This window comes from Pongo pygmaeus, chromosome 17 (genome assembly GCF_028885625.2).
Source record: "Pongo pygmaeus isolate AG05252 chromosome 17, NHGRI_mPonPyg2-v2.0_pri, whole genome shotgun sequence".
Taxonomy (NCBI): Eukaryota; Metazoa; Chordata; class Mammalia; order Primates; family Hominidae; genus Pongo; species Pongo pygmaeus.
In genome coordinates, this window is record NC_072390.2 from 65,717,451 (window position 1) to 65,744,042 (window position 26,592).

At 40.8% G+C, this 26,592-nt stretch overlaps 1 protein-coding gene across 1 annotated transcript in view; it reads left to right on the top strand.

The window, feature by feature from the left end:
• Positions 1-2,555: 2,555 nt before the first annotated feature.
• Positions 2,556-26,592, top strand: part of ME2 (malic enzyme 2) — a 67,558-nt gene continuing 43,521 nt past the window's right edge. Inside the window, exons 1-2 of the mRNA XM_054460852.2 lie at positions 2,556-3,267; positions 19,807-19,926. Coding sequence (XP_054316827.1) covers positions 19,819-19,926 — 108 coding nt within the window. The 5' untranslated portion in view covers positions 2,556-3,267; positions 19,807-19,818. The remainder of the gene's footprint in view (positions 3,268-19,806; positions 19,927-26,592) is intronic.

A 26,592-nucleotide genomic window follows, 5' to 3' on the forward strand; every position in this document is an offset into this window, starting at 1 on the left:
ATTGTGTATATTTGGTCTCTGCCCTGGTTCCTGAGAAAAAGCTTCCAAATCCCTTGGAATTTCCTGAGTGATAGGGGCATCTTTTGTTCTAATGAGGCAACTCTTGGTGGGCTCCTAGATAGCCTCAGGATGGGGGCTGGTTGCCAGGGGAACTAACCCTGTGATTAGAGGATTGGAACTTTTAGCTCCATCCTCTGCCCCCTGACCTCCTGGGAAGAGGAGATAAGGGTTGAGTTGATCTCCAATGGTCAATGATGTAATCAATCACACCTATGTAAGCAAGCCTCTATAAAACTCCAGAAGGACAGGGTTCAAAGAGCTTCCTGATTACTGAACACGTGAAGGCATGTGGAGGATGGTAAGCCAAGAGAGGGCATGGAAGCTCCACACCCCTTGCCACATACTGTGCCCCATGCATCTCTTCCATCTGGCTGTTCATCTGTGTCCTTTATGACATCCTTCGTAACATACGTAAAGTGTTTCCTTGAGTTTTGTGAGCCATCCTAGCAAATTAATATAACCCAGTGGCAGGGTAACGGCAACCTGGGACTTGTGACTGGCATCTGAAGTGGGGGACACTCTTGTGAGACTGAGCCCTCAACCTGTGTGATGCGACACTATCTCCTGGTAGATAGCATCAGAATTGAGTTAAATGATAGGACACCCACCAGGTCACAGCTGAAGAACTGGTTGTTGGTGAAGAGCAACCCACACACATTTTGGTGACTAAAGGTGAAGTATTGTGTTCTGTTGTGACTGTGTGTGCACAGTAGCAGAAAAAGTTAGTTCTGTTTTCTTTTTTTTTTTTTGAGACGGAGTCTTGCTCTGTCGCCTAGGCTGGAGTGCAGTGGCGCGATCTCGGCTCACTGCAAGCTCCGCCTCCTGGATTCACGCCATTCTCCTTCCTCAGCCTCCCGAGCAGCTGGGACTACAGGCGCCCGCCACCAAGCCCGGCTAATTTTTTGTATTTTTAGTAGAGACGGGGTTTCACCGTGTTAGCCAGGATGGAATTCTGTTTTCATTAGAAAGTCTTTGACCAATCACTGGAAGTGGCTAAGGGGAAAGGAATTGTTGTCAGAGCAGACCAGAAAACAGCAGTGTCTACCTCCTTGACAGTAGCGGGTATTTAATAAGGAATGAATTGACTTCAATTTAAGCAAAGTAAGTTCCCTCCATGATAGCTCTCTACAACCTTCAACCTAGGATTATTCGAATGTAGGACAAACTGTCCTTAAATTCTTTAAATTGACAAAGAATTGTATATAATTATGGTCGGGCGCGGATGACTCATGCCTGTAATCCCAGCACTTTGGGAGGCCGAAGCAAGCAGATCACTTGAGGCCAGAAATTTGAGACTAGCCTGGGCAACATGGTGAGAAACCCCATCTCTACTAAATACAAAAATCAGCTAGGCATGGTGGCGGGCGCCTGTAATCCCAGCTACTTGGGAGGCTGAGTCAAAAGAATCGCTTGAACCTGCAAGGCAGAAGTTTTGGTGAGTCAAGATCACGCCACTGCACTCCAGCCTGGGCGACAGAGCAAGACTCCGTCTCGAAAGAAAAAAAAATGTATATACTTTAATGCAATGGGATACAACGTAATGTTTCAATACATTGTGGAATAATCAAATAAGGCTAATATATCCATCACCTCACATACTTATTTCTTTTTGGTGAGAATATTTAAAATCTACTTTTAGCCATTGCGAAATATACATTATGAACTATAGTCACCATGCTGTGCGATATTTCTAAAACTTACTCCTGAAACTTTTTACCCTTTGACCAACATCTCCCCATTCCCCATCCACCCCCCACACCCCCACAACTGTCTTTCAAAGACAAAAGAATTTCACCTCTACTAATGAAGCGTTTATGTAGAAAGACACTGGTAATGTTTCGTTTCCTTCATCCAACCTGCTGCATCTTGTAAATTCCTGGCAAGCAGAGTTACTTTAGGTCATGCGTATTTATAACCTCTCCTTGCCTGCGGTGGTTATTATAGCAACCACATCTATGGATTATCACCTAACTGGAGTTTCCTCCTCACAGGCCCCACCCTTCAATGTTCAGAGAGGGGCGGTTGCCCCAGATTTTATATAATTGTCAGAGTTTTGGAGGGAGCAATTCACTCTTCTTCTCTACTTCCACTCCATCTTCTCAATCCTACATTTCCATCACTTTTAATTTTATTCTGCCTTGCCTCTTTTTTATATTTTACATCTTATTTTTGAAATTGTCATTACCATGCCTTGTTTTAAGAGTACACAAGCTCATTATAGTAAAGAGTTTCGGGTGATAACATTTTCTGAAATAAGGGTGAAGAAATATCCTCCCATGTCACAACCGTCGGGAGGGCGGGGGTAGGGATATAGGAAGGCACGGTCCCTGCTGCTTTCAAGGACAAGACAATTAAGTGTTCCGGTGCTTTTCTAAGCCAGAACATTGAACATCTATTTATGGTGACTGTGACACTGGAGGTGATTGGTAAATTCACCGCAGGCCAATAACCTTGCCAACAGCCATGAGGAGTGGCAAAGAATTCTGCAGAAGAGCAAGTCCTATGCACACAAAACAGCTCGGAAAGTGAAAGCGTCGCTGAAGTGCGGAAGCCTCGCATTTCCTGGGTCCTCTTCCTCCTTCCTTTGCCGCCTCCTGCCCTCCCGTTCTCCCCCTTCCTCTGTGGCTCAGGCAGGACAGACCCCCAACTCCCAGCTTCCCTGGCCTCCGCGGGTTCGGAGACTGGGACCCCCAGGCCAGGAGTGCTGGGGACGCGGTCGGCCAGCCCCGCCTTCCTTCAGGGAGCGGCGGAGCTCCACCTCCTCCTCTGCACTGCACTTCTCACATCCTCAGCATCGCGTCCACAAGGCCGCCGGCCCCGCCTCAGAACCGTAACCTCTAGGAGCTGGCTTGAGGAAGGCGCGGAGGACAGGAACCCCGGCGCCGGCAGCTAAGCCTCCAGACGGAGCCCGCCCCTCCGACCGGTTCCTGCCTCCCATTGGCCCGCGAGCCCGTCCGTCTCCACCGTGGGCCGCGCCTTCCCGGTCCCGCAGCTGGCCGGCTCCTCGCGCCCTCCCCTCACCCGGCCGCTCTTCGGGCCACCTCTGCGTGTGGGGCCGCCCGCGCCAGTGAGTCTGAGCTGGCGGCGGCTCCGGGAGGCTCGCAGAAGGGGAGGGCCGGGCGGCGCGGGAGCTGAGCATCGCCAGGGCGGGCGGCAGGGCGCGGCCTCTCCGCCGGGTGTACCACCTGTCGCGGCGCGAGACCTCTGGTAAGGCCCGGCGCGGTGGGGCCCGGGCGGGGGTCCGGGAGAGTAGCGGGCGCGGTACTCCCCTGGCCCGGCCACGAGAGCCCAGCGCTGCAGCGCCTCCGGCCTCCGCGTGTGCGGTCCCCGCAGGTCCCGGCCTGGCGGTGGGGGCTGGGGGAAGGGAAGCGGCCCGCGGAGTCCGCGCTGAGGGCGGGGGACCGGCTGCGTCGCGGCGACCCAGGTTCCAGCGGCGGCGGCTCTTCCCGGCGCGGTATTTCCAGGTTCCTCCGCCCCCTGGTGCCGGGGCGCCCCGCTCTCGCCCGGGAGCGAGGCCCTGGGCCTCCAAACGCCAGCATCTCTTTCTCGCTCTTTCTGCACCCCTCCACAAAAGGACTTCTGTGGCTGGAAACCCTTTGGCAAGTCTATCTCCTTTATTCAGTCGGGCCGAGTTAACGGCAGGAGTTAGGCTGTGTGTGTGGCTCCTCCCTTTAAAAAAAGACTTGCTGCAGGTTGGAGAGTTCTAAGATTGGACCGATTCCGTCTATTATGAAATGCCATCTGTGGACCGGGACTGGCCGGTGTTTCTTTCACGCTGGCGATAACTGTCTCTGCATGTGGTGTTACCTAGGTGGTCCTAGGTTTCGACTTTCTTTTTTGGTTCCGGAGATAATTCTAGAAAATTTACGTTGCTTGTGGTGAGAAGCGTGATCTAGTTAACACGTGCTTTCTTACAAAACGTTTTATCATCTTCTGTCTGTGGATTTACCTTCCTGATGCTTGTGGCTATCACCTCTAAGCAAAGAGGTTAATAGCATTGCTATTTCTGTTAGTGTTGCAGTTGATAACGATAACAATAGTAGCATGTATTAATTGCTAGCGACAGGCAGTGCGCTGGTTTCTACACGGATTATCTCAAAATAACCCTTTGAGGTTGATACTGTTACTATCTCCAGTTTACAAACCAGGAAACTAAGGTTTAGGTAGGTTAGGTAACTTGCCTAAGACCACAGTTTTAACGTGACAGAGCCTAGATTCAAACTCAAGTGGTCTAACTTCATAGCTGCGTCCTCCACCCCCACTCCCGTAAACGTGTATGCTCCTTAAGCATTGCTCATGTTGTTAAGCTAATTGCGATGTTGTACTCATAATTTTGATTTTCAATTTACAAATATTCTGTAAATTAGATGAGAGAAACAGTTGTTTTTAAAAACATACATATAGGCCGTTCGCGGTGGCTCACGCATGTAATCCCAGCACTTCTGGGAGGCCGACGTGGGTGGATCACCTGAGGGCAGCTAATTTTTGTAATTTTAATAGAGACAGGGGTTTCACTATATTGGCCAGGCTGGTCTCGAACTCGTGACCTCAAGTGATCTACCCACCTTGACCTTCCAAAGTGCTGGGATTACAGGCGTTAGCGACCGCGCCTAGCTCCTAATATGACTTTTATCATGCATTAATAGGAAATGTTGGGCTATGCTTCTGTAGAAATATTCTCTTGAGAATAATATATTTATGCTTAATAGCTATTCCTGAGAACTGCTTATGGGTGACACCCTTAGAGGGTGTTTATATGTTTTTGTCTTTTAATATATTTATGAAAACAAAATATTCATAAAGGAAAAAACCCATTTACCATTTGGGAACTTCTTTTGTAAAATTAAAAACTTATAGCTATATATGTATAATCTGTATATTAAGTTAAAAACTCTAATTGATTTTGGTGAATTTCAGACAAACTAGACATATTTTATTTTCTTTAAGATGGAGTTTTGCTCTTGTTGCCCAGGCTGGAGTGCAATGTTGCGATCTCCACTCACTGCAACCTCCGCCTTCCGCGTTCAAGCGCTTCTTCTGCCTCAGCCTTCCGAGTAGCTGGGACTACAGGCATGCACCACCATGCCTGGCTAATTTGTGTGTGTGTGTATTTTTAGTAGAGACAGGGTTTCACCATGTTTTTCAGGCTGGTCTCGAACTGCTGACCTCAAGTGATCCACCTCTGTCGGCCTCCCAAAGTGCTGGGATTACAGGCGTGAGCCACCACGCTCGGTGAACTAGCCATATTTTAAAACACAAATAACATTAAAACCTATATTTACTAAGGATTAATGTTACAGGACAAAATTCACACTAAAAAATTACATTGACTTTATAAAAAGATAACTTTTATTAGAAATTAACTATTTTATTTGAAAGTTACGATTTTGATTTTATGGCAGCATGTTATACCTCCTTTGATCAATATGTACAAATTTCAAAAGTGATAAAAGATATATTCTGTATATACTTGTTTTGGATGACATTTGATGTTGCCTGTATCTGTATGCCATCCAGATTCTCATTCTTGACTTTGAGATTTGATTTGAAATATTTTGAATAAATGTTAATCATGATTATCCTTATAGCCTCTTATATTAATTTGATCATTAAAAGATGTTGATGCAGAAACTAGTAGGCATTTAGAAGGCACCTTGTGACCACCTTAGTCTACAACTACTAATAGTAATGCTTATGATAACTAGCGTTTCTAGAGCACCTAGAGGGCATTGTGATAAGCATCTTAATGGATTATCTAATTTAAATCTTAAAACAGCCTATTAAATAGGTCTTGTAGTTTAACATTCCCATTTTACTGATGAGAAAATGCGAATTGGGGAGGTTGTGATTTACTCAGCATCACAGAGTTAGCAAATGGCAAAGCCAGGATTTATTTTGTTTTGTTTTCGTTTTTGAGAGAGGGTCTCAGTCTTACCCAGGCTAGAGTGCAGTGGTGCTATTATGGCTCGCTGCAACCTCAACCTCCCATGCTCAAGCGATCCTCCTGCCTCAGCCTCTGAAGTCGCCAGGACTACAGGTGTGTGCCACTACCCCCAGCTAATTTTTAAATTTTTTGTAGAGATGCGGTTTTGTCATGTTGCCCGGGCTGACCTGGAACTCTTGAGCTCAAGCAACCCACCCACCTTGGCCTCCCAAAGTGCTGGGGATTACAGGTGTTCGCCATGGGATTTAAATCCAGGCAGTTTGACTCCAGAACTTGCCCTTTGACCACTCTGCTAGACTATTTCGTATGGGTTTTTTAAAGCAAACTTTGAAGTCAAGTAGTCAAACTCTTTATAGTGATGCTATTGTAAAACTCTAAATGCTTGACACTATTAATAATATGTATATATCAACATTACTACACAGAATTCTGCAAGTTTCCCCTCCCCCACTTTATTGATGAGAAAAATAAAACATCTAAGTCAATGGCTTCCAGACTTTTGGACTTCGCCCACAAGTAAAAAACTGTATATGTGGGGGACAGTTGGGACCAGACGTAAGATCTCCAACTTTTATTTCTGTCAAGGTTGAGAACCTTCTTAAACACTACTGCAATCTGGTCCGGCACGGTGGTTCATGTCTGTAATCCCAGCACTTTGGGAGCCAGAGGTGGCTGGATCACTTGAGGTCAGGAGTTCGAGACCAGCCTGGCCAACATGGTGAAACCCCATCTCTACTAAAAATACAAAAATTTGCTGGGCGTGGTAGCACACACCTATAATCCCAGCTACTCCGTAGGCTGAGGCAGGAGAATCGCTTGAACCTGGAAGCCAGAGGTTGCAGTGAGCCGAGATCACACCACTGTACTCCAGCCGGGGCGACAGTGATTTTTGAGACTTTACCTCAAAAACACAAACAAAAAAACTACTGCAATCTACTGTCCTGATCCTTTCCTTAAAAAAGGGACATTTTTACCACCACAAAGGTAGGAAGGTCATAGTTACAACATAAAAACAGAATAAATTTAATATTATGAAAAACTATATTACATTGTGTTAGTTTTTCCTCATTTGGTCATAGACCAGTCAAAAACATGTCCTAAACTAACACCAATTCAGAGATCATTTGGGAATGCCTGGGTGACACAACTGATTCTGAACTGGTAATTAGCTGAGTCCAGTCCAGATTCACTCTCCAGTCTGTCTGACCGCAAAGCCTGTGCTTGTTGCCCTGTCAGGAGCTCTTTCTAGTGAACAGTGTCTAGGGTTTTGGTCTCCTGTGAACAGTCTTTCTCAGGTGTTGACTATTTCCTTCTCCCCCCAGGTAGGGGGCCAGGGAGAATAGTCTCCAGCAGCCAATGTCTTAACAGCTTTAGTCCCAGTCCAGTTTGTAAATACCACCCAGAGGGTGAGTTCCACTGCTTCCCTGTTTGAGGTGGTTCTTTTGTCCGTGCTTACTCATGGAAGGGGCAAGGCAGTGACCATATCAGGGCAAGAAACCATGGGCATATTCCAGTATTCAAGAAACTCTCCAGCTGGGTGTGGTGGCTTGCTCACACCTGTAATCCCAGCACTTTGGGAGGCCGAGGCGGGCGGATCACCTGAGATCAGGAGTTTGAGACCAGCCTGGCCAACATGGTGAAACCCCATCTCTACTAAAAATACAAAAAAGTAAACGGGCATGGTGGTGGGTGCCTGTAGTCCCAGCTACTCAGGAGGCTGAGTGAGGCAGGAGAATTGCTTGACCCAGGATGTGGAGTTTGCAGTGAGCCAAGATCATGCCAGTACACTCCAGCCTGGGTGTCTAAAAAACAAAAAAAGAAACTCTCCAGTAAATAGCTTGATTTTACTTAGTTATTCAAAATTAGAATCCCCACCTTCTTTTATTTCCTGTTTTTACTTCACTCGCTCCTATAGTTCTCCTTCTATCATCTTTGTGTAACATAAGGAGTTAGGTGTGTGTTTTCCCCATTCTGTCTTGTCTCCAGAAGATATTAAGCCCACCTGTCTGTTTCTGTCTGTAAGTGTTCTAAGTTCCGATTTCGGCAAAGATTGTTTTTTTCCTTAAGTTGTTTTTTTAATTATGCCTACTGAAGACACTATTAAAATTACTTTTATATTTTATTTTACTCTATCACTTGCTAATAAAATTAAGTTCTCTAATAATTTGAATAATATATGTTTTATCTTTAATTACAATACTCTTTTGCATATATTCTCTCATTTGATCATCACAGTTTTTCTATGAGGTAGATTTGAGAGGTGGTGTTATCTTTATATACAAGCCAAATTCTTTTTTTTTTAATTTATTTATTTTGAGACAGAGTCTCATTCTGTCACCAGGCTGGAGTGCAGTGGTGTGATCTCGGCTCCCTGCAACCTCTGCATCCTGAGTTCAAGCAATTCTCCTGCCTCAGCCTCCTGAGTAGCTGGGACTACAGGCACGCACCACCATGCCTGGCTAATTTTTGTATTTTTAGTTGAGACTGGGTTTCACCATGTTGATCAGGATGGCCTCGATCTCTTGACGTCATGTTCCACCAGCCTTGGCCTCCCAAAGGGCTGAGATTACAGGCGTGAGCCACTGCTCCAGGCCCAAATTCATTATTTGATAGGAGCAAGATTTTAACTAGGAGTTGAAAATAGAAGATTTCATATATCAGAAACCTGATCTTAACTGCTGATTCCAAATGTATTTTTTGGGGATTGCCTTTGATTCAAAATAAAATGTATTCCATACCATTTTAGATTTGCCTACCTTGCAGTACTAATCACCAAAGTTTGGGTGTGTGTCTGTGTGTGTGTGTGTGTGTGTGTGTGTGTGTCTGAAATGGAGTTTTGCTCTTGTTGCCCAGGCTGGAGTGCAGTGGTGCAATCTCGGCTCACTGCAGCCGCCGCCTCTCGGGTTCAAGCGATTCTCCCACCTCGGCCTCCCGAGTAGCTGGGATTGCAGGCGCAGGTCACCACACCCAGCTAATTTTTTGTATTTTTAGTAGAGACAGGGTTTTGCCATGTTGGCCAGTCTGATCCCGAACTCCTGGTCTCAGGTGATCTGCCTGCCTCAGCCTCCCAAAGTGCTGGGATTTCAGGCGTGAGCCACCACGCCAGGCCCAAAGTTTTAACTATAGTAAATAATGCTATCTCTCCTGGAAGAGCCACACAAACATATGATGAATTCTTTTAGAACTTCTTTTTAGCTGGGTGTGATGGCTCATGCCTCTAATCCCAGCAACTCACAGGCTGAGATTGGATGATTGCTTGAGGCCAAGAGTTCAAGACCAGCCTGGGCAACATAGCAAATGCCATCTCTACAAAATATTAAAATTAGCCGGGCACAATGGCTTGTACCTGTAGTCTCAACTACTTGGGAGGCTAAAGCAGGTGAATCACTTGAGCCCAGGAGTTCAAGACTGCAGTGAGCTGTGATTATACAACTGTACTCCAGCCTGAGTGACAGAGTGAGATACTGTCTCTAAAAAAATAATAATAATAAAACTTTTTTTAAATGACAATTTATAAAATTTAAATAGTTTTTTTTCGCCACTTAGCAGAGTATCAGCCATCCCAATTTTGTTAATAATACTTTTGTCACCATGTTGGGGATTCTGGGGAGAAAGCTACTTGGTATATATATGTTTTTAACACTGTGCTGCTATAATTAACATTATTAGTCATATGATACTGATTAATAATTTTGAAAAGTGTAGAAACATGTATATATAATTTGTACTTTTAGAGCCAACTGCTGGTACTTTCTGCAGTACACTAATAAATGGAAATAAAGTGACATGGACCTTTTATGCTAGATAATCCTGAAAAGATGTATAAAAGTCAAATTTGAGTAACTTAAAATTTAAAAATAGCCTGAAAAATCTTGCTATTTAAAGAAATCCAGTGAAGAATTCTCTTATATAGCAAATTCTCTCTCATAAAAATAAAATCAATGGAGTTTGCTCAAAGCAGGCTCTACCACTGTTTCTTCTTCTAGATTGTACACATTTAATAGATATCCATTATTAGATTCAGATAGTGAAGACAATTCATAAGTATACAATGCTGGTTCTATATATATGTGTGCGTGTATATATTCATACTATATGCCCACACAAATTTAAAATTTTAAAAAAAGGAAAACTTGGGAAGCCTATACAGGTATATGTCTATTTTTTAACTTAAAATTGAGAAAGGGTAAATTAGATTTTTTTTTTTTTTTGAGATGGAGTCTTGCTCTGTTGCCCAGGCTGGAGTGCAGTGGCATGATCTCAGCTCACTGTAACCTTCACCTCCCAGGTTTAAGAGATTCTCATGCCTCAGCCTTCGGAGTAGCTAGGATTACAAGTACGTACCACCCTGCCCAGCTAATTTTTGTATTTTTAGTAGAGATGGGGTTTCACTATGTTGGCTTGGCTGGTCTTGAACTCCTGACCTCAAGTGATCCGCTTGCCTCAGCCTCCCAAAGTGTTGGGATTACAGGCGTGAGCCACTGCACCTGGCCAAGTTCTTTTTCTTGGTTTTGTTCATGTTTATAGTTCTTTTAAAAAGCACAAAGGAGAGCTTTATTTAGGACTTTATAACTTACTGGTAATAGAACATTAAGAGAATACTTCATGGTGGTGATTTAATAGATTCTGTTTAATGCTTTTGATGTTTACCTAGAGAAAACCAAATCTGCCTGGACGCAGTGGCTCACACCTGTAATCTCAGCACTTTGGGAGGCCAAGACTGGCAGATCAATTGAGGCCAGGAGTTGGAGACCAGCCTGGACAACATAGAGAGACCCCGTCTCTTACCAAAAATACGAAAAATTAGCTGGGCATGGTGGTGCATGCCTATAGTCCCAGCTACTCAGGAGGCTGAGGCAGGAGAATCACTTGAATCCAGGAGACGGAGGCTGCAGTGAGCCGAGATCGTGCCACTGCACTCCAGCCTGTGTGACAGCAAGACTGTCTCAAAAAGAAAAAAGAAAACCAAATCTGATGGTGTAAGTTTCATAGCGGCTAAAAAGACATGGATTCCTGTAGTGTTAAGTAAGAATATGAGAGCAATACTAACCCTAGGCCTCATTCCGGCCCTGACGTGTGGTAGGTGCTCAATAGATGAGTAAATAAGTATAATATAGGTTTAAACTGAATCAACTTCCAGTTGAAAGTGATCGATTAGTCACATGTTGAAATCTCCCTTTCTTGCTCTGAAAACACAGAGATGGTAAGTAAAATTGAAACAACACAGAGCCAAGTTTGAAAGCAAGAAAGAAATCTCCACATGCAGGAATGAAGAAAGAACCTATAGCAGTGAGCTTGATTGAAGACAAATGTTCCATGGGTAGACAGGGAACAAATACAGTACATAAATACTACTTAGGATCTGAAGTGTTTATTGCTTGCCAGGAGATGGAAACTGAGTTCCCAAGACCTGTTCAACCTTCAGAATCAAAATTAGACATATTTTGGGAAGCTGAGAATGGGGAAACACTTTTCTCTCCATAAATGAAGACTGTATCCTCCCTGAGGTTGAGACGAGAGTTAAACCATCCATCCCACACCATAAGTAGAATCCTAAGCCTCACCTTGTTTGAATTTGGCTTTGGAATTCTACCCGAGATATGTAACCACCTAACACAGAAACTAATGTAGAAACTAGTTTTAGCCTGTAAACCCTCAGGATCTCATATAGAGGCAAACTTAAAACTGCCTCCAGGGGTTGGTTTCCACAACACACAACATGTATGGGACCACCATCAAAAATTGCAAAGTGAGCTTATAGACAAAAATTATGCCATGAAAGAGACTGAAAATTTATATCCAGGCACTAAAGACATTGGAAAAGGTCTTTAAAATAAATATGTAATGAAGCCAGAATTTAAAGTTATGAAGCATGAACTAGTGACCATAAAACAGAACCAAATAGAAATATAGACATAAAATAATTGAAGTGAAACAACGGAATATCAGAAATAGATAACTAAAGAGCTATATAAGAAGTTAGGTGGTGGATAAATTGCTTAATTAAGAAATGAGGTCAGGCTCAGTGGCTCACACCTGTAATCATAACACTTTGGGAGGTTGTGGCTGGCAGATCACTTGAGCCCAGGAGTTGGAGACCAGCCTGGGCAAAATGGTGAAACTCTTTCTCTACAAAAAAAAACTACAAAAATTAGCTGGGCGTGATGGCACATGCCTGTCATCCCAGCTACTTGAGAGGCTGAGGTGGGAGGATTGCTTGAGCCCCCGAGGTCGAGGCTGCAGTGAGCTGTGATCATGCCACTGCACTCTAGCCTAGGCAACAGAGCAAGACCCTGTCTCAAAACAAAAAATGAAAAGAAAATATATGAAATGAAATTTTGTCTTGAAAAATGGGATTTAGAAAGGAATGGGAGGGAATACATTTATGAAACAAAAACAACAGAACCAAAGGCTCAGAGGCTGAAAATTTTGGAACAGGAAGGGAAAACAAAATAAAAACCCTGGACTACCACTAGTAAGCTGAGTGATATTGGGCATGTCCATTTCTATCTCTGGGCTTTTTTTTTTATTTAAATTAAGATATTTAAACTAGGTGATGTCTAAGACTCGTGATAACTATAATCATGATTCAAGGAAAATCTAAGTGTGTAAATCTAATTAGAATAAAGCACTATTTAGTTTAAAGTTTATGTACTTGGTAATATGATATATACTCTAATGCTTTAGGAAGGAAGCTCTATAAAGGGTATCAGGGTCATAACAATGTATTAAATAGTGTGGTATTATACTAAATATATTGATCTTCCTGATTCTCTCACAGAGTTCCTCAAACCCTTGGATTTCCTGAATGATAAGAGTGTCTTTAAAGAAAATTTTTTTTAAACTGATGCACAATAGATGTACATAGTTTCAGGGTACATGTGATAATTTAATATATTCATATAATTTGTAAAGATCAAGTCATTGTATTCTGGATATCCATCACTTTCAATATTTGTATCTGTGCTAGAAACATTCCAGTTCTTCTCTTTTAGCTATTTTTAAATGTACAGTAGATTATTATAAACTATAGTCACCTTACTTATTTGTCTAACACTAGGTCTTATTCCTTCTGTCAAGCTGTATATTTTTATCCATTAATCCCCTCCCCGCCATGATAGGAGTGTTTTTTGTCATAATGATCCCCTTTTGATCACACCTGAGTGTATGCTAGTCACCTGAGGTGACTTAGGGTAGAGCCCCTAGGCAGCCTCAGGGTATGGCTGATCACTAGAAAGACCAAGTGATTAGAGGGTTAGAACTTTCAGCCCTATCCATGAGCTTTGGGGAAGGGGGTGCTGGACATTAAGCTGTATAAAACTTTTGAATGACAAGATTTGCTGAGTTTCTGGGTTGCTGAACACATGGTGCTGGGAGAGTGGCCTGTCCAGAGAGGGCATGGAAACCCTGCATCCCATTGCCCCCAATGCCTTGCCCTCTACATCTCTTTATCTGGCTCTTCATCTGTATCCTTTATAATAAAGGGGGATTTTTTGAAGACATATTAGAGTAAAGGAATTTACCGTGGATAAGAAGACTTAAAAATGGGCCATGGTTAAAGACTTGTTAAGAGTTCATAATAATAATGATACATTTGACAAGGAAATTTAGTTATTTCTGTGACATACAACAATTTAACATTAGAATTATGACTGACAACATTTCCTAAGACGTATCAGATTTCTAGGAATCTCATGCAGTTTTGGAACAGATATTAACCTGTTCATGTTAATGGGATTCTAGGAAATGGTTAAACATTGTTCTTATTTAGCAGTGCTTCCCATATAATTTAACATGCCAATAAGCCTAATATGTTTCACTTGGACTTCCACGGGCTGTTTTGGAATGTCCAAGAGTTAGTTTAAGGTCAATAAGACGTAATTTACAATTTGGAATTTGATTTGGGGAAGCCTGTTAATTATGTCAAAGGTTTAAAACACTTGATCAAAAATAGTATCAAAGGTCACTGTGATGAAATGAAATAATATTCATTTAGCTGAAGTGATTTCAAAAATCAAGAGATTTCAAAAATCAAGAATCCTCACTCTTTGATAGAAAAGCAACCCCATTTTCCAAAAAAAAAAATCAAAAGGCCTAATAAAGACAGCATGATGCAAACAATGTTTCTTCTATTTTGCAGCTTACTCAAAAGGCAAACTATAATCTTTTGTTATTTTTTATTAATACTACACAAAAATCTTGTTCAGAAGAGAAAACCAAATTTAATATATTATTATTTTTCTCTTTTTTTGTACTTTTTGTAGAGACAAGGTCTTACTATGTTGCCCAGGCTAGTCTCCAACTCCTGAGCTCAAGTTATCCACCCATCTCAGCCTCCCAAAGTGCTGGGATTCCAGGCATGCACCACTGTGCGGGGCCTCAATGTATTATTATTAAAGTGAATTTTAATAAAACCTTATAAACAAATTCAATCTAAGTCAGCTTTGACCACACAACATAAGATTTCTGTAAATTTTTTACAACTACTTACAAAATTATTTCAGGTTTTTTTCTTCCCCAACTTGCTTTATCCATTTAGTTTTATCTATATCATTTTTTCCTTCATAATGAAACCTTTAAATAACCTCTAAACTAGACAGAATTCCTTTTTTCAACAAAAAACACATCTTTTGTCTTTCTTATAACCTTCCTCACCAAAAAGCATCCTGCCTTTCTTGTAAAAGAATTGTTTTTCTTTATATCTAGTTGTTTTAATTACATATATTACAATTTTGACTCTTACTAATTTCCAGTATAAAACCTAGTAGGAAGCAATTTTAATTGCTATGTACCAGGTACAGAGTTCTGGACAGAGCTATTAAGACTACGTCTGGAGGACCCAACCCCTTCTAGCATGGCCAGGAGGCACTGCTGGACCAGGAGGGCAGGGCCATATTGAGCCTGGCTCTGCCCTGCAGCTGGTGGCCCAGGTACTGAAGATAAACATATGTACCTGGGCCTCACCATGGTCACCCGTGTAGACTGCAGAATTTAAAGGCTCAAAACTAAAAACATAAGCTCAGACAAATCAAACAAATATTAAAAATATCTCAGGAGAAATAATGTGATGACCTTAAAATACGTAGAAGAAACTGTGTAAATCTGACCAGTAGACCCAAGGCAAAAATGTCTGAATTATATTTAATGCTGACAATTTTGAGACATTCCTATTTTACCAACAATTTTTAAACTAGCTTGTTTCAAATAGGGAGAATTTAAGCTTTCTCAAGAAGGAGTTTGGTTATGTCAGAGGAGACACCGAGGAAAGTTAATCTGAACTACCGGACTACAAGGTGGAGTGGCCTTGTTTATAAATCCCACAGGGGATCCAAAGCAGGCAGTTTGAGCATATGAAGGAGTTTTACTTTGTTTTAAATCTGAATTCTGCTTGCTATATTCCTTTTGTGTCTTTTCATAGGTCTCTGAAAAGATGAGAGGTCTCTGCAAAATTTTCTCATAAATACAGCCAATTAATTTATTCCATAAGCACCTAAGCCAATAAGCCTTTTTCATGGAAAGTCCCAGAGGTAGCTTTGCAGGTTTAGAATACCATAGACATGAGTGGCATTTTTTAAATGGCACAGATATGGTTCCTCATGATCCCCAAAAGAATTCACTCCCACAAAGAGGCTAAGATAGCAGAAGACTCTTGTTGCCATAGACAGTGAAGGATGATGTGTATGTATGGTGTCTCTAGTATCACACAAATTTATGGGGGGCACTGGTCACAGACCCATTACTCCATGACACCAGGAGGCCCACCTGGAATTGGACTTATAATTCTTTTTTTTTTTTTTTTTTTGAGATGGGGTCTCACTGTGTCATCCAGGCTGGAGTGCAATGGCACAGTCTCGGCTCACTGCAGCTCTGCCTCGCAGACTCATGCAGTCTTCCCACCTTAGCTAGTACCACAGGTGTACACCACCACACCCAGGTAATTTTATTTTTGTGTGTGGGGTTTTTTTGTTTTTTTTTTGGTAGAGACGGAGTTTCACCATATGGACCATGCTGGTCTCGAACTGCTGAACTCAAACAATCTGCCTGCCTCGGCCTCCCAAAGTGCTGGGATTACAGGGGTGAGCCACTGCACCCGGCCTGGACTTGTAATTCTTTATAGTTTCTTTACTTTTTGAAAAAATGTTAATATCTTTAATCTGTTTGAAAGGTTTTGCTAACTGTAATGGCAAATCCTTCTACCTATTCTTTTTCAAAATTTCTTGGATTTTCTCACATTTGCTCTTTCAAATATATATTTAAGCTGAGTCTAAAGCTTCATAAAGTTCAAGGCTGCAGTGAGCTATGATTGTGCCACTGCACTCCAGCCTGAGCTCAGAATGAGACCTTGTCTCTAAAAAAATAAAAAATTAAGCTCTGTAAATATTCTTGGAATTTTTGTTGGAATTGCCTTAGAACTGTGGATTGTTTGAGGGGAAACTGAAATTTTTACTGTTGACTATTCCCATCCAGAAATGGGTATTTCTATCCATATATTTAGGACTTCTTTATGTCTGTTAGTTTCTGTGTTGGTGTATTCCTAGGTATTTTATAATTTGTATTAGTATTGTAAATAGAATCTTTTATCCTATTACACATCTTAATTTATTATTGCTGATATAATCAGCCACTTTGCTGAAGTCTTCTTATTAGTTCTAGTGTTTTTTTCAGTTGATTGTCTCAGATTTTCTAGATGGCAGTTATATCACCTGCAGGTTTAGACCTTTGTTGTAAATGGGCCCAAAATAATGCTGCTTTTTTATTCTAAGAAAAACAATTCAGTGGAGTAATGAAGTGAAAAGTATAGCAAAAAATTACTCTTTAAGGCCAGGTGCAGTGGCTCACACCTGTAATCCCAACACTTTGGGAGGCCGAGGTGGGCGGATCACAAGGTCAGGAGTTCGAGACCAGCCTGGCCAACATGGTGAAACCCCGTCTCTACTGAAGATACAAAAAATCAGCCGGGCATGGTGGCGTGCCTGTAATCCCAGCTACTCGGGAGGCTGGGGCAGGAGAATCACTTGAAACCGGGAGGCAGAGGTTGCAGCGAGCTGAGATCGTGCCATTGCACTCCAGCCTGGGCGACTGGGTGAGACTCCATCTCAAAAAAAAAAAAAAAAACCTTTAAATTTGCTTCAATGCTTATTATAAAATAATAAGCATAAATATACAGAATAATAGTAATAAAGAGTGTATATGCAAAATTGTAATTTTATGGTATTTTGAACTTAAAGCATCAAGATGGTAGCATAAATTAATTTCTAAAAAGAAACCTGAACACTTACTTTTCATCATGGTTATTTTTGCTACACTATTATGGCTATGATAAAAATCCAGCAATGAAAAAGGATGAGGATAATGATGTAGCACCTGCTTAATGAATGAGACCATTCAGATGAGCAAAATACATAATTTCAATAATTGTGTTATTTTTCACCTGAAAAGGCCATCAGGAATTTGTTAGAGTTTGATGCCTCCCCAGTAGTCAGCCTTGGTAACTGAGGAAGTAATTGGCTTGTGTTTGACTCAAAAAGTTTGTGTAGGCTCAGCTACTGGTTATTTTTCTGTCTTACTGTCTTTTGAACAGCTCAGATATTTCTTAAAAGAGTCTCAAATCTCCTATGTGTGATTTTGTAGTTTTGTTCTACTGACAGAACATATTCAGAAATTAAATCATTTTTTTAACAATACATTGAAGATTTTCTACTGCTGCCTTTTCCTCTTACTCTTTCTGCTCTTCCCATTTTCTACATTCTTTGTCAGTGTTTTCTCAAGGCCCACAATTAATTCTTAAATTTCTTCTTTGAAGCTGTGAACAAAATCATCCCTACTATCTTGGCCTGGCTACCTGTACAGTGTTTTCCACTTTTTTGACAAAGAACAGGAAACCTTTTAAATCATTCACACATTCTTTTCATTTGTGTCCTTCATGCTTTAATTATTTACAGTTTAATTACATCCGTGACTATTTAATATGAGTGAAACATTCTTGGCAATGTTGAAGGACTTCTAACCTTGACTGCGTCATATTTAATATCAGGCTTACCATCCATACATGGATGTGTTGATGAAACTCTAAGCCTCATGCAAGTGGTCTTGAAACATCAAATCACACTTGATTTCAAAGGCTGGTGGATGGAAGTGGTTTGGGAGGCAGAAAACAACTTCAGCAAAGTTACTTGCTAACTGGAGTGTTTCAGTGTCCAGGAATAAGTGATCAAGCAACACGTTTAAAACATCCCTTTTTGGCCGGGCGCGGTGGCCCACGCCTATTGTAATCCCAGCACTTTGGGAGGCCGAGGCAGGTGGATCACCTGAGGTCAGGAGTTCAAGACCAGCCTGGCCAACATGGTGAAACCTTGTCTCTACAAAGATACAGAAAAAAAATTAGCCGGGCATGATGGCGGGTTCCTGTAATCCCAGCTACTCAGAAGGCTAAGGCAGGAGAATAGCTTGAATCCGGGAGGCAGAAGTTGCAATGAGCCGTGATCGCGCCATTGCACTCCAGCCTGGGTGACAGAAAGAGACTCCATCTCAAAAAAAAAAAAAAATCCCTTTTTTGGCCGGGAACGGTGGCTCACGCCTGTAATCCCAGCACTTTGAGAGGCTGAGGTGGGCAGATCACGAGGTCAGGAGATCGAGACCATCCTGGACAACACAGTGAAACCCCTTATATACTAAAAATAAAAATACAAAAAAATTTGCCAGGCATGGTGGCGGGCGCCTGTAGTCCCAGCTACTCGGGAGACTGAGGCAGGAGAATGGCGTGAACCCGTGAGGTGGAGCTTGCAGTGAGCTGAGATCATGCCACTGCACTCCAGCCTGGGCAACAGAGTGAGACTCCATCTCAAAAAAAAAAAAAAAAAAAGAATTTTTGAAATGCCTCTGAATTGTTCAGTTTAAAATGGTTACTTTTATGGTATATGAGCTTCAAAAAAAAAAAAAATCCTTATGTAAATGGTTTTGCTGTCCCCTCACACATATCATGGATTTCTCCACAAATAGAAATCCATTTTAAAAAACATAACAGCATAATCATTGCAATGATTTGTAATGTTTAAAGAAATAAATAGGCATTTCAAATTCTGATTTTTGGTGAGGTAATTGGTAAGTAGAAGACTCTATTATCACTAAATATTTTAGATTTAATGTATAGTTTTCTCTTTAAAAATGTCCATGTTTATGATGGATGCAATTATTTTATACATTATTTTATATAAAGTAATTACATACAATTACTTTATATGTTTTCTAGCCAATTTATATGATTTGTTTATATTAAATAACAGGTTTTCTAAGACAAAAAATTCTAGTACATTAAATTTAAACATTAAACATAGTCCATTAAAATTCTAGGTCTAGATTAAGAATCAGGATAGTTTTTCTTCCTCTGACTGTGTCTCTACTTTCTTATTATTTACTTTTCCACCTTCAAGCTAAACTCTCACTCATTAAAATGGAACTCACTTTGCTATTTACTCTGTTACCTTGTTTCTTAACCTCTTAATGTGTTTCTGTTACAAGTGGGAGATGCATACCTTGCCACACTTGTGTGACTAGAAAGAGATTAAATGTTTTTTGCAGTGTCTGATACACAGTAGGTGGTACTTAAAGAGTACCAGTGATTATTTCCCAAGAACATAAGAGTGTTATCAGAAAAAGTAAGTTTTCACCTTCGCCTCTTGTTACCTTTTTAAAACTGTTGCAGCCTGTGGAAACATAAATGTGTTTTGAAAACTGATACCCGATGGACATGCAGGCCTATAATATGATTCTCTTCAGTTGTTTATTGGCTTTGTTTTTTTCAGGTGAAAGAAAAGATGTTGTCCCGGTTAAGAGTAGTTTCCACCACTTGTACTTTGGCATGTCGACATTTGCACATAAAAGAAAAAGGCAAGCCACTTATGCTGAACCCAAGAACAAACAAGGTTAGTAACATTAATATCAATGTACATTTTCTCTCTTCCTGTTAAAAGTTTGATATATTTAAGACTGATAAGGTGTGACATATTTTTGTAGCTTTATGCTAAGATTGTTCAGAGATAGTTGTTCACATGAAATTTTCACGCTTCTCCACATGGCAAAATCGTGGTTTCTTTATACCTCCTCAATTTCATCCTTTTACCACCAGAAAAGGATTGACTTTGATTCCTAGTTCTAGCTTTAAAAAATAAAAAATAAAAAATCCCGGAATAGTGCTTTGGCCAGGACTTTGGGCTACATATGAGATATTTACATTTCCCCAGCTCATATCAGGTACTCACCCTGAGCTAATCAGTTAGGCCCTTGGGAAGTAGGGTCAAAATTGTGAAATGAACCTTTATGTAAAGTCCACATCACCCCACCTCCACCTATCTTTTTGGACACAAACCATTGCACACAAAAAATTTTGCCCATTAATTAGAATGATTAGATGACTGCTTCAAAATAGAGAGACTCCTGGCTCTTTATTGTACTCTTGTGACAAAAGTGACGTGCAATATTGAGATCCAGTCATGACTTCATCCTTCATCTATGTTTGGTTCAGTGGACAAGTGCCTGTCTGTTTTTTAGTGGCAATATTAAATAGTAAGTAAAAATTCTGGGAAGAGGTTTTTTTACAGGAAGCTTGCAAGAGGATACATTGAGTTTATTGCAATATATGAAATTTACCTTTTGGGGAAAGGTAAATTCAAATGAAAGGTGTGACTTATTTTAAAAGAACAGTCATAAAAAACTTGCCGGTCCCATTTGTTTCCCACTATCAGGGAAAATAGTTAATTGTTAATTATCGTATGGTAAGTTTTGAGGGGTTTCAGGCCTACAAAGGGGAATTTGACCATGGGTCACACAGAGCACCTCACCTTTGCATTCTTGGTACGTGACACAGAATGAGTTCAGCAAGCAGTTAGTGTGTTAAATGAAGCTTAGTGAAGGATATTCTGATCCTCTCTTGTTTGTGCCTGACCTCTCCAAATCTCATTTGCTCTTTAAGATGAACCTCATTACAAATCCATTTCTCCTGTAGAACCTTTTTACACCACCATGGACTGCAGTAATTACTCCCTTCTCTGAAACCCCATAGCAGTTTCTTCCTGTTCCTGTGGCAAATAATCAATATGTGTTGCTTTGTGCTTCTTTTCATGGTTTAAGCTGTTATTGAAGTCATTGATGGTAGTTACATTTTCATGAGTTTATATCTTCTTGACTATATTTCAGGTTCCTTTTGGGCAGGGACCATTCAAATACTTCTCTGTATCTTTTACAGTGCTATGGGTGCATTTGATAAATATAATGGTTTTATTTTATATTTTATCCTTATGGAAATAATTTATTTAAAACCTACTCTGGGGACTTAGAGATTATAAGAAATTTATAAAGAACATTGAGTGGCAAACAAGTTTGCAGATGGAGCATAGTTAAGTGCATTACCACACTTCCCTAAAGAAAATAATGTCAGCCAGGCACAGTGCCTCACTCCTGTAATCCTAGCACCTTGGGAGGCTGAAGCAGGCGGATCACCTGAGGTCAGGAGTTCGAGACCAGCCTGACCAACACGGAGAAACTTCATCTCTACTAAAAATACAAAATTAGGCCGAGCATGGTGGCTTATGCCTGTATCCCAGCACTTTGGGATGCTGAGGCGGGTGGATCACCTGAGGTTGGGAGTTTGAGACCAGCCTGACCAACACGGAGAAACACCATCTCTACTAAAAATGCATAATTAGCTGGGCGTGGTGGGGCATGCCTATAAACCCAGCTACTCGGGAGGCTGAGGCGGGAGAATTGTTTGAACCCGGGAAGTGGAGAGTGCGGCGAGCCGAGATCGTGCCATTGCATGCCAGCCTGGGCAAGAAGAGCGAAACTCCATCTCAAAAAAAAAAAAAAAAAGAAAAAGAAAAGTATGTCTAACATTCTGGCCTTCTGAAATCCCTAAGATTGAATAGCATCTGTATGGTCACATCATTGAAGGACCACTTCTGAAAACCCCTTAAACATCAGGAAGAGTTTGTTTTTGTTTAAAGAACATAGACCAGTGATTCCCAATTCATGGGTTATAGACTCCTCAGGAACTTACCATGTAAAGAAATCTAGTTTGTGCTTCAAACATTGTAGACTTAATAACTTTTCACATTTTTGTAAATATTATTTTTAAGGATATGTTGCTGCTGTAATTAATAAAATAGTAATTAAAGGCAGTATTGAATTCTGAATCTCTTTAAATGTATGTCTGTAATCACTGTATACTCAAGGTATACCTGCTCTTTGTTTATAAAACATTTTTATTGTGGTAAAGGAAGCATAATATAAAATTGACAATTTTAACTATTTAAAAGTATACAATTCAGTGACGTTAAATTCATTTAGTGTTGTGCAACCATCACCACTATCTAGTTCCAGAACTTTTTTATTATCCCAAGTAGAAACCTAGTATTATTTAATTTTATTTTATTGTTTTGAGACAGGTTCTCACTCTGTTGCCCAGGCTGGAGTGCAATGACACTATCATGGCTTACTGCAGCCTTGACCTCCCTGGGCTCAGGTGATTTTTCCCATCTCAGTTTCCCGAGTAGCTGAGACTACAGGCATGTGCCACCACGCCCGGCTACTTTTTGTATTTTTTTGTAGAGACGAGGTCTTGCCATGTTGCCTATGCTGGTTTTGAACTCCTGGGCTCAAGTGATCCGCCTGCCTTGGCCTCCTAAACTGTTGGGATTACAGGCATGAGCCACCACACCTGGCCAAAATCTCTTACACTTTAAAAGGTGGGACACCATTACGCTAGGTTATAAGCAGGAGTTTAGGTGCTAATTTGAGCTTTACCATTTACTAGCCATGAAACTTTGGCAAACCCTTCAACTCCTCTAGGCCTTAGTTTTTTCGTGTAAATAATATAGGTAATAGCATTTGGAAACATTTAAAGGGCTATACAAATATAAAATTGGATTTCTCCTTTTCTCCCCATGCTCATTTGGCTAACTTTTCTCATAATTTTCTGAAATTCAGCTCTGCATCCTTTCCCACACAGCAGAAGGTGAGCAGTGGTTGAGCAAGTGAAGCTTCATCTGTATTTACAGCCACTCCTCATAGCTTGCATTACCGCCTGCGCTCTGCCTCCTGTCAGAGGAGTGCAAACCCTATTGTGAACTGCGCATGCAAGGGATCTAGGTTGTACACTAATTATGAGAATCTAATGCCTGATGATCTGAGGTGGCATGGTTTCATCCTGAAACCATTCCCCACCCCCTGAAATATAGTCAACAAGATAAAAACTCATGAAAATGTAACTATCATCAGTGACTTCAGTAACAACTAAGACATGAAAAGGAAAGTTGTCTTCAGCCAGCTGTGGTGGCTCACACCTGTAGTCCCATCACTTTGGGAGGCTGAGGTGGATTGCTTGGGCTCAGGAGTTTGAGACCAGCCTGACCTTGTCTCTACCAAAAATATAAAAAAATTAGCCAAGCACTGTGGCGCATGCCTATAGTTACAGCTACTCAGGAGGCTGAGGTGGGAGGATCACTTGAGCCCAGGAGGTGGAGGTTGCAGTGAGATTGTGCCATTGCACTGCAGCTTGGGTGACAGAGCAAGCCCCGTCTCAAAAAAAAATTGTCTTCCATGAAACTGGTCACTGGTGCCAAAGAGGATGGGGACCACTGCTCTAGGAAGTTTTCACTGACCCTTTTTCCTACTTCCTCACCACACTGGGTGAGTTACTCCCCTGTCCTTTGAGCATTCTTGTGCTCACTTCTGTCAGTACCATGTATCATACTTAGTTGGAATTATCTCATTCCTCCCTTGAGGACAATGATCATATCTTAGTCTGTATCCTCATCTTACCCCAGAGTACTTAGCACACACAGAGCCTCAGTACATGCTGGATAGATGGCTGAATGTATAAACAAATGAGCACATAGGAAAACAAAATCTGACATGATTGGTGCTCAGAGTTTCACAGATAATTAAACATAGGTTTTGTTTCCAGAAAATAAGTTTGGATTAGATAGGAGTTTTGTTACCTACTCTTGTAAAACAAGTTAGGAAATAACCCCTATTCACACCTCTTTTCCCAATGTACTGATTTATGTGTTTTCTTATCATTTTTTGAGCAAGTGAAGCTTCATCTGTATTTACAGCCACTCCTCATGGCTTGCGTTACAAAGCCCATTTCATCTTACAAAGTCTTAAAAATTGAGTGATACAGTTTTTTTGAAAAATAAGAATAGGAGGAAGAAGGAAAAAAGTAAGAATAATTTTATTTATTTATTTATTTATTTATTTTTTGAGATGGAGTCTTGCTCTGTTGCCCAGGCTGGAGTGCAGTGGCGTGATCTTGGCTCACTGCAAGCTCTGCCTTCCGAGTTTACGCCATTCTCCTGCCTCAGCCTCCCTAGTAGCTGGGACTACAGGCGCCTGCCACCGTGCCCAGCTAATTTTTTGTATTTTTAGTAGAGGCGGTGTTTCACTGTGGTCTCGATCTCCTGACCTCGTGATCCGCCCACCTCAGCCTCCCAAAGTGCTGGGATTACAGGCATAAGCCACTGTGCCCGGCCAAGAACAATTTTAAATTACATTAAAAAGTTTTCAGTTGAGTGATATGATTTGGCTCTGCATCACCACCCAAATCTCATCTTGAATTCTAATAATTACCACGTGTCAAAGGTAGGACCAGGTGGAGGTAATTGAATCGTGGGGGTGGTTTCCCCCATGCTGTTCTTGTGATAGTGAGTGAGTTCTCACAAGATCTGATAGTTTTATAAGGGACTTCCCCCTTCGCTCAGCACTCATTCTCTCTCCTGCCACCCTGGGAAGAGGGGCGTTCCACCATAATTGTAAGTTTCCTGAGGTCTCCCCAGCCATTTGGAACTGTGAGTTAGTTAAACCTCTTTTCTTATAAATTACTCAGTCTCAATATTTCGTCATAGCAGCATGAGAATGGGCTAATACAATGAGTATATTTTATTTCAAATTTATGTATTAACACCTAATTCCTATACCAAAACAACATAAGCCATAGAACATGTGATGTGAATAATTGTGGATTTTTGATGAACAGAGCTTGTCACTTAGTTATAATTTGCCCTTTTTAGTGCAAATTCATCTCAATTAACACATTTTCAGAAGTCTAAACAAGCATTTGAATGCTAGTGAGGCACTGGCTACATAGTGCCTATCCGTATTGAGGTTAAGGGAATGATTTTATCTCCTGCATATAAATGTATGTCAATGGATTCTATCTCCTGAATCATTTGCCTTCTATCTTACATTTCTCATTACAAACCTAAATCAGTATTAAAGAGTCTGATTTGTATTAAAGAGTTGTTTTAGTCTTAGATTATTTCTGTTACTCTCAGGATATGTCTTATATTAGATTGTACAAGGCTTAAAGATACAGATAAAATGTGCTTTAAAGTATGAAATGAGTACCAGAAAATAAATATTTGGCTGAATCAGAGAGATGAGAAAATATATAATAAATGAATTAGCTATTCATTTTTAGTGTGGATTTAAAGCTTTTAGAGGTAGATATAAGTGATACTTTCTTTTATACTTTAATAATGTTCCCATAGGGTAGAGTGCTCAAACAAGAAATTTGGGAAGGATTCAGGCTGAGGTTTATTATGATTACAACAGTAAAAGTGTACAATTGTTTGATTACAAGATGAGCCAACTCTAAACTATGTACATAGCCTCCGACCCTCATGTTTTTTTTCACTTTTGTTCTTCCTGCCTCTGTGTTGGCTGCCTTAGCAAGAGAGATGCCAACATTTTTATTGATGGCCCAGTGGGCTAAAGGTATAGGAGTCCTTCTGAAATTTTGTTAAAAAAACACCTGAACACTATTGATATAAGCTAGTAATTCTCAAGTAACTCCTGCTATCTATGTTTTTTTCTTTTTCTAGTTCCTCCCGTAATACTACTAAGCATCTCTTTTAAACCAAGTATTCTTTTCAAGATGTAAGATTGTGAAGAGATTTTACTACAGATTCTTAATTTATTTCAGCCAAATTCAAATATCCTAATGGACTCTATTTAGAGTAATGAACCACAGATTGCCAGAACTAAAAGAGCTAAGTACATAGTAAATATCTATGCAAACCATTAACTTAATTCGAGAAAGAGTGTTAAAGAAGAGAATCAATAACTCCTTTATTTTATAGATTCCATCCCTAAGATTTAAGGACATGCTCAAGCTTTGTATCTGGAACTCTGGTTTTCTGGTTATTAGTTCTCTGAGGGTTTTGTTAATTTATTTGTTTATATTTTAACTTCTCCCGGCTAGTTCTTTAATAAATTTAGAATTTTCTTCTGGTTCTTATTTACCCAAATAATATGACTAATAAAAGATTTAAAAAATCACATTCCTATTATTCCATCACCTTTTTTTTTTTCTTTTTTGGTGAGACGGAGATTTACTCTTGTTGCCCAGGCTGGAGTGCAATGGTGCGATTTTGGCTCACCACATCCTCGGCTCCCAGGTTCAAGCAATTCTCCTGCCTCAGCCTCCCAAGTAGCTGGGATTACAGGCATGTGCCACCATGCCTGGCTAATTTTGTATTTTTAGTAGAGACAAGGTTTCAGCATGTTGCCCAGGCTGATCTCAAACTCCTGAC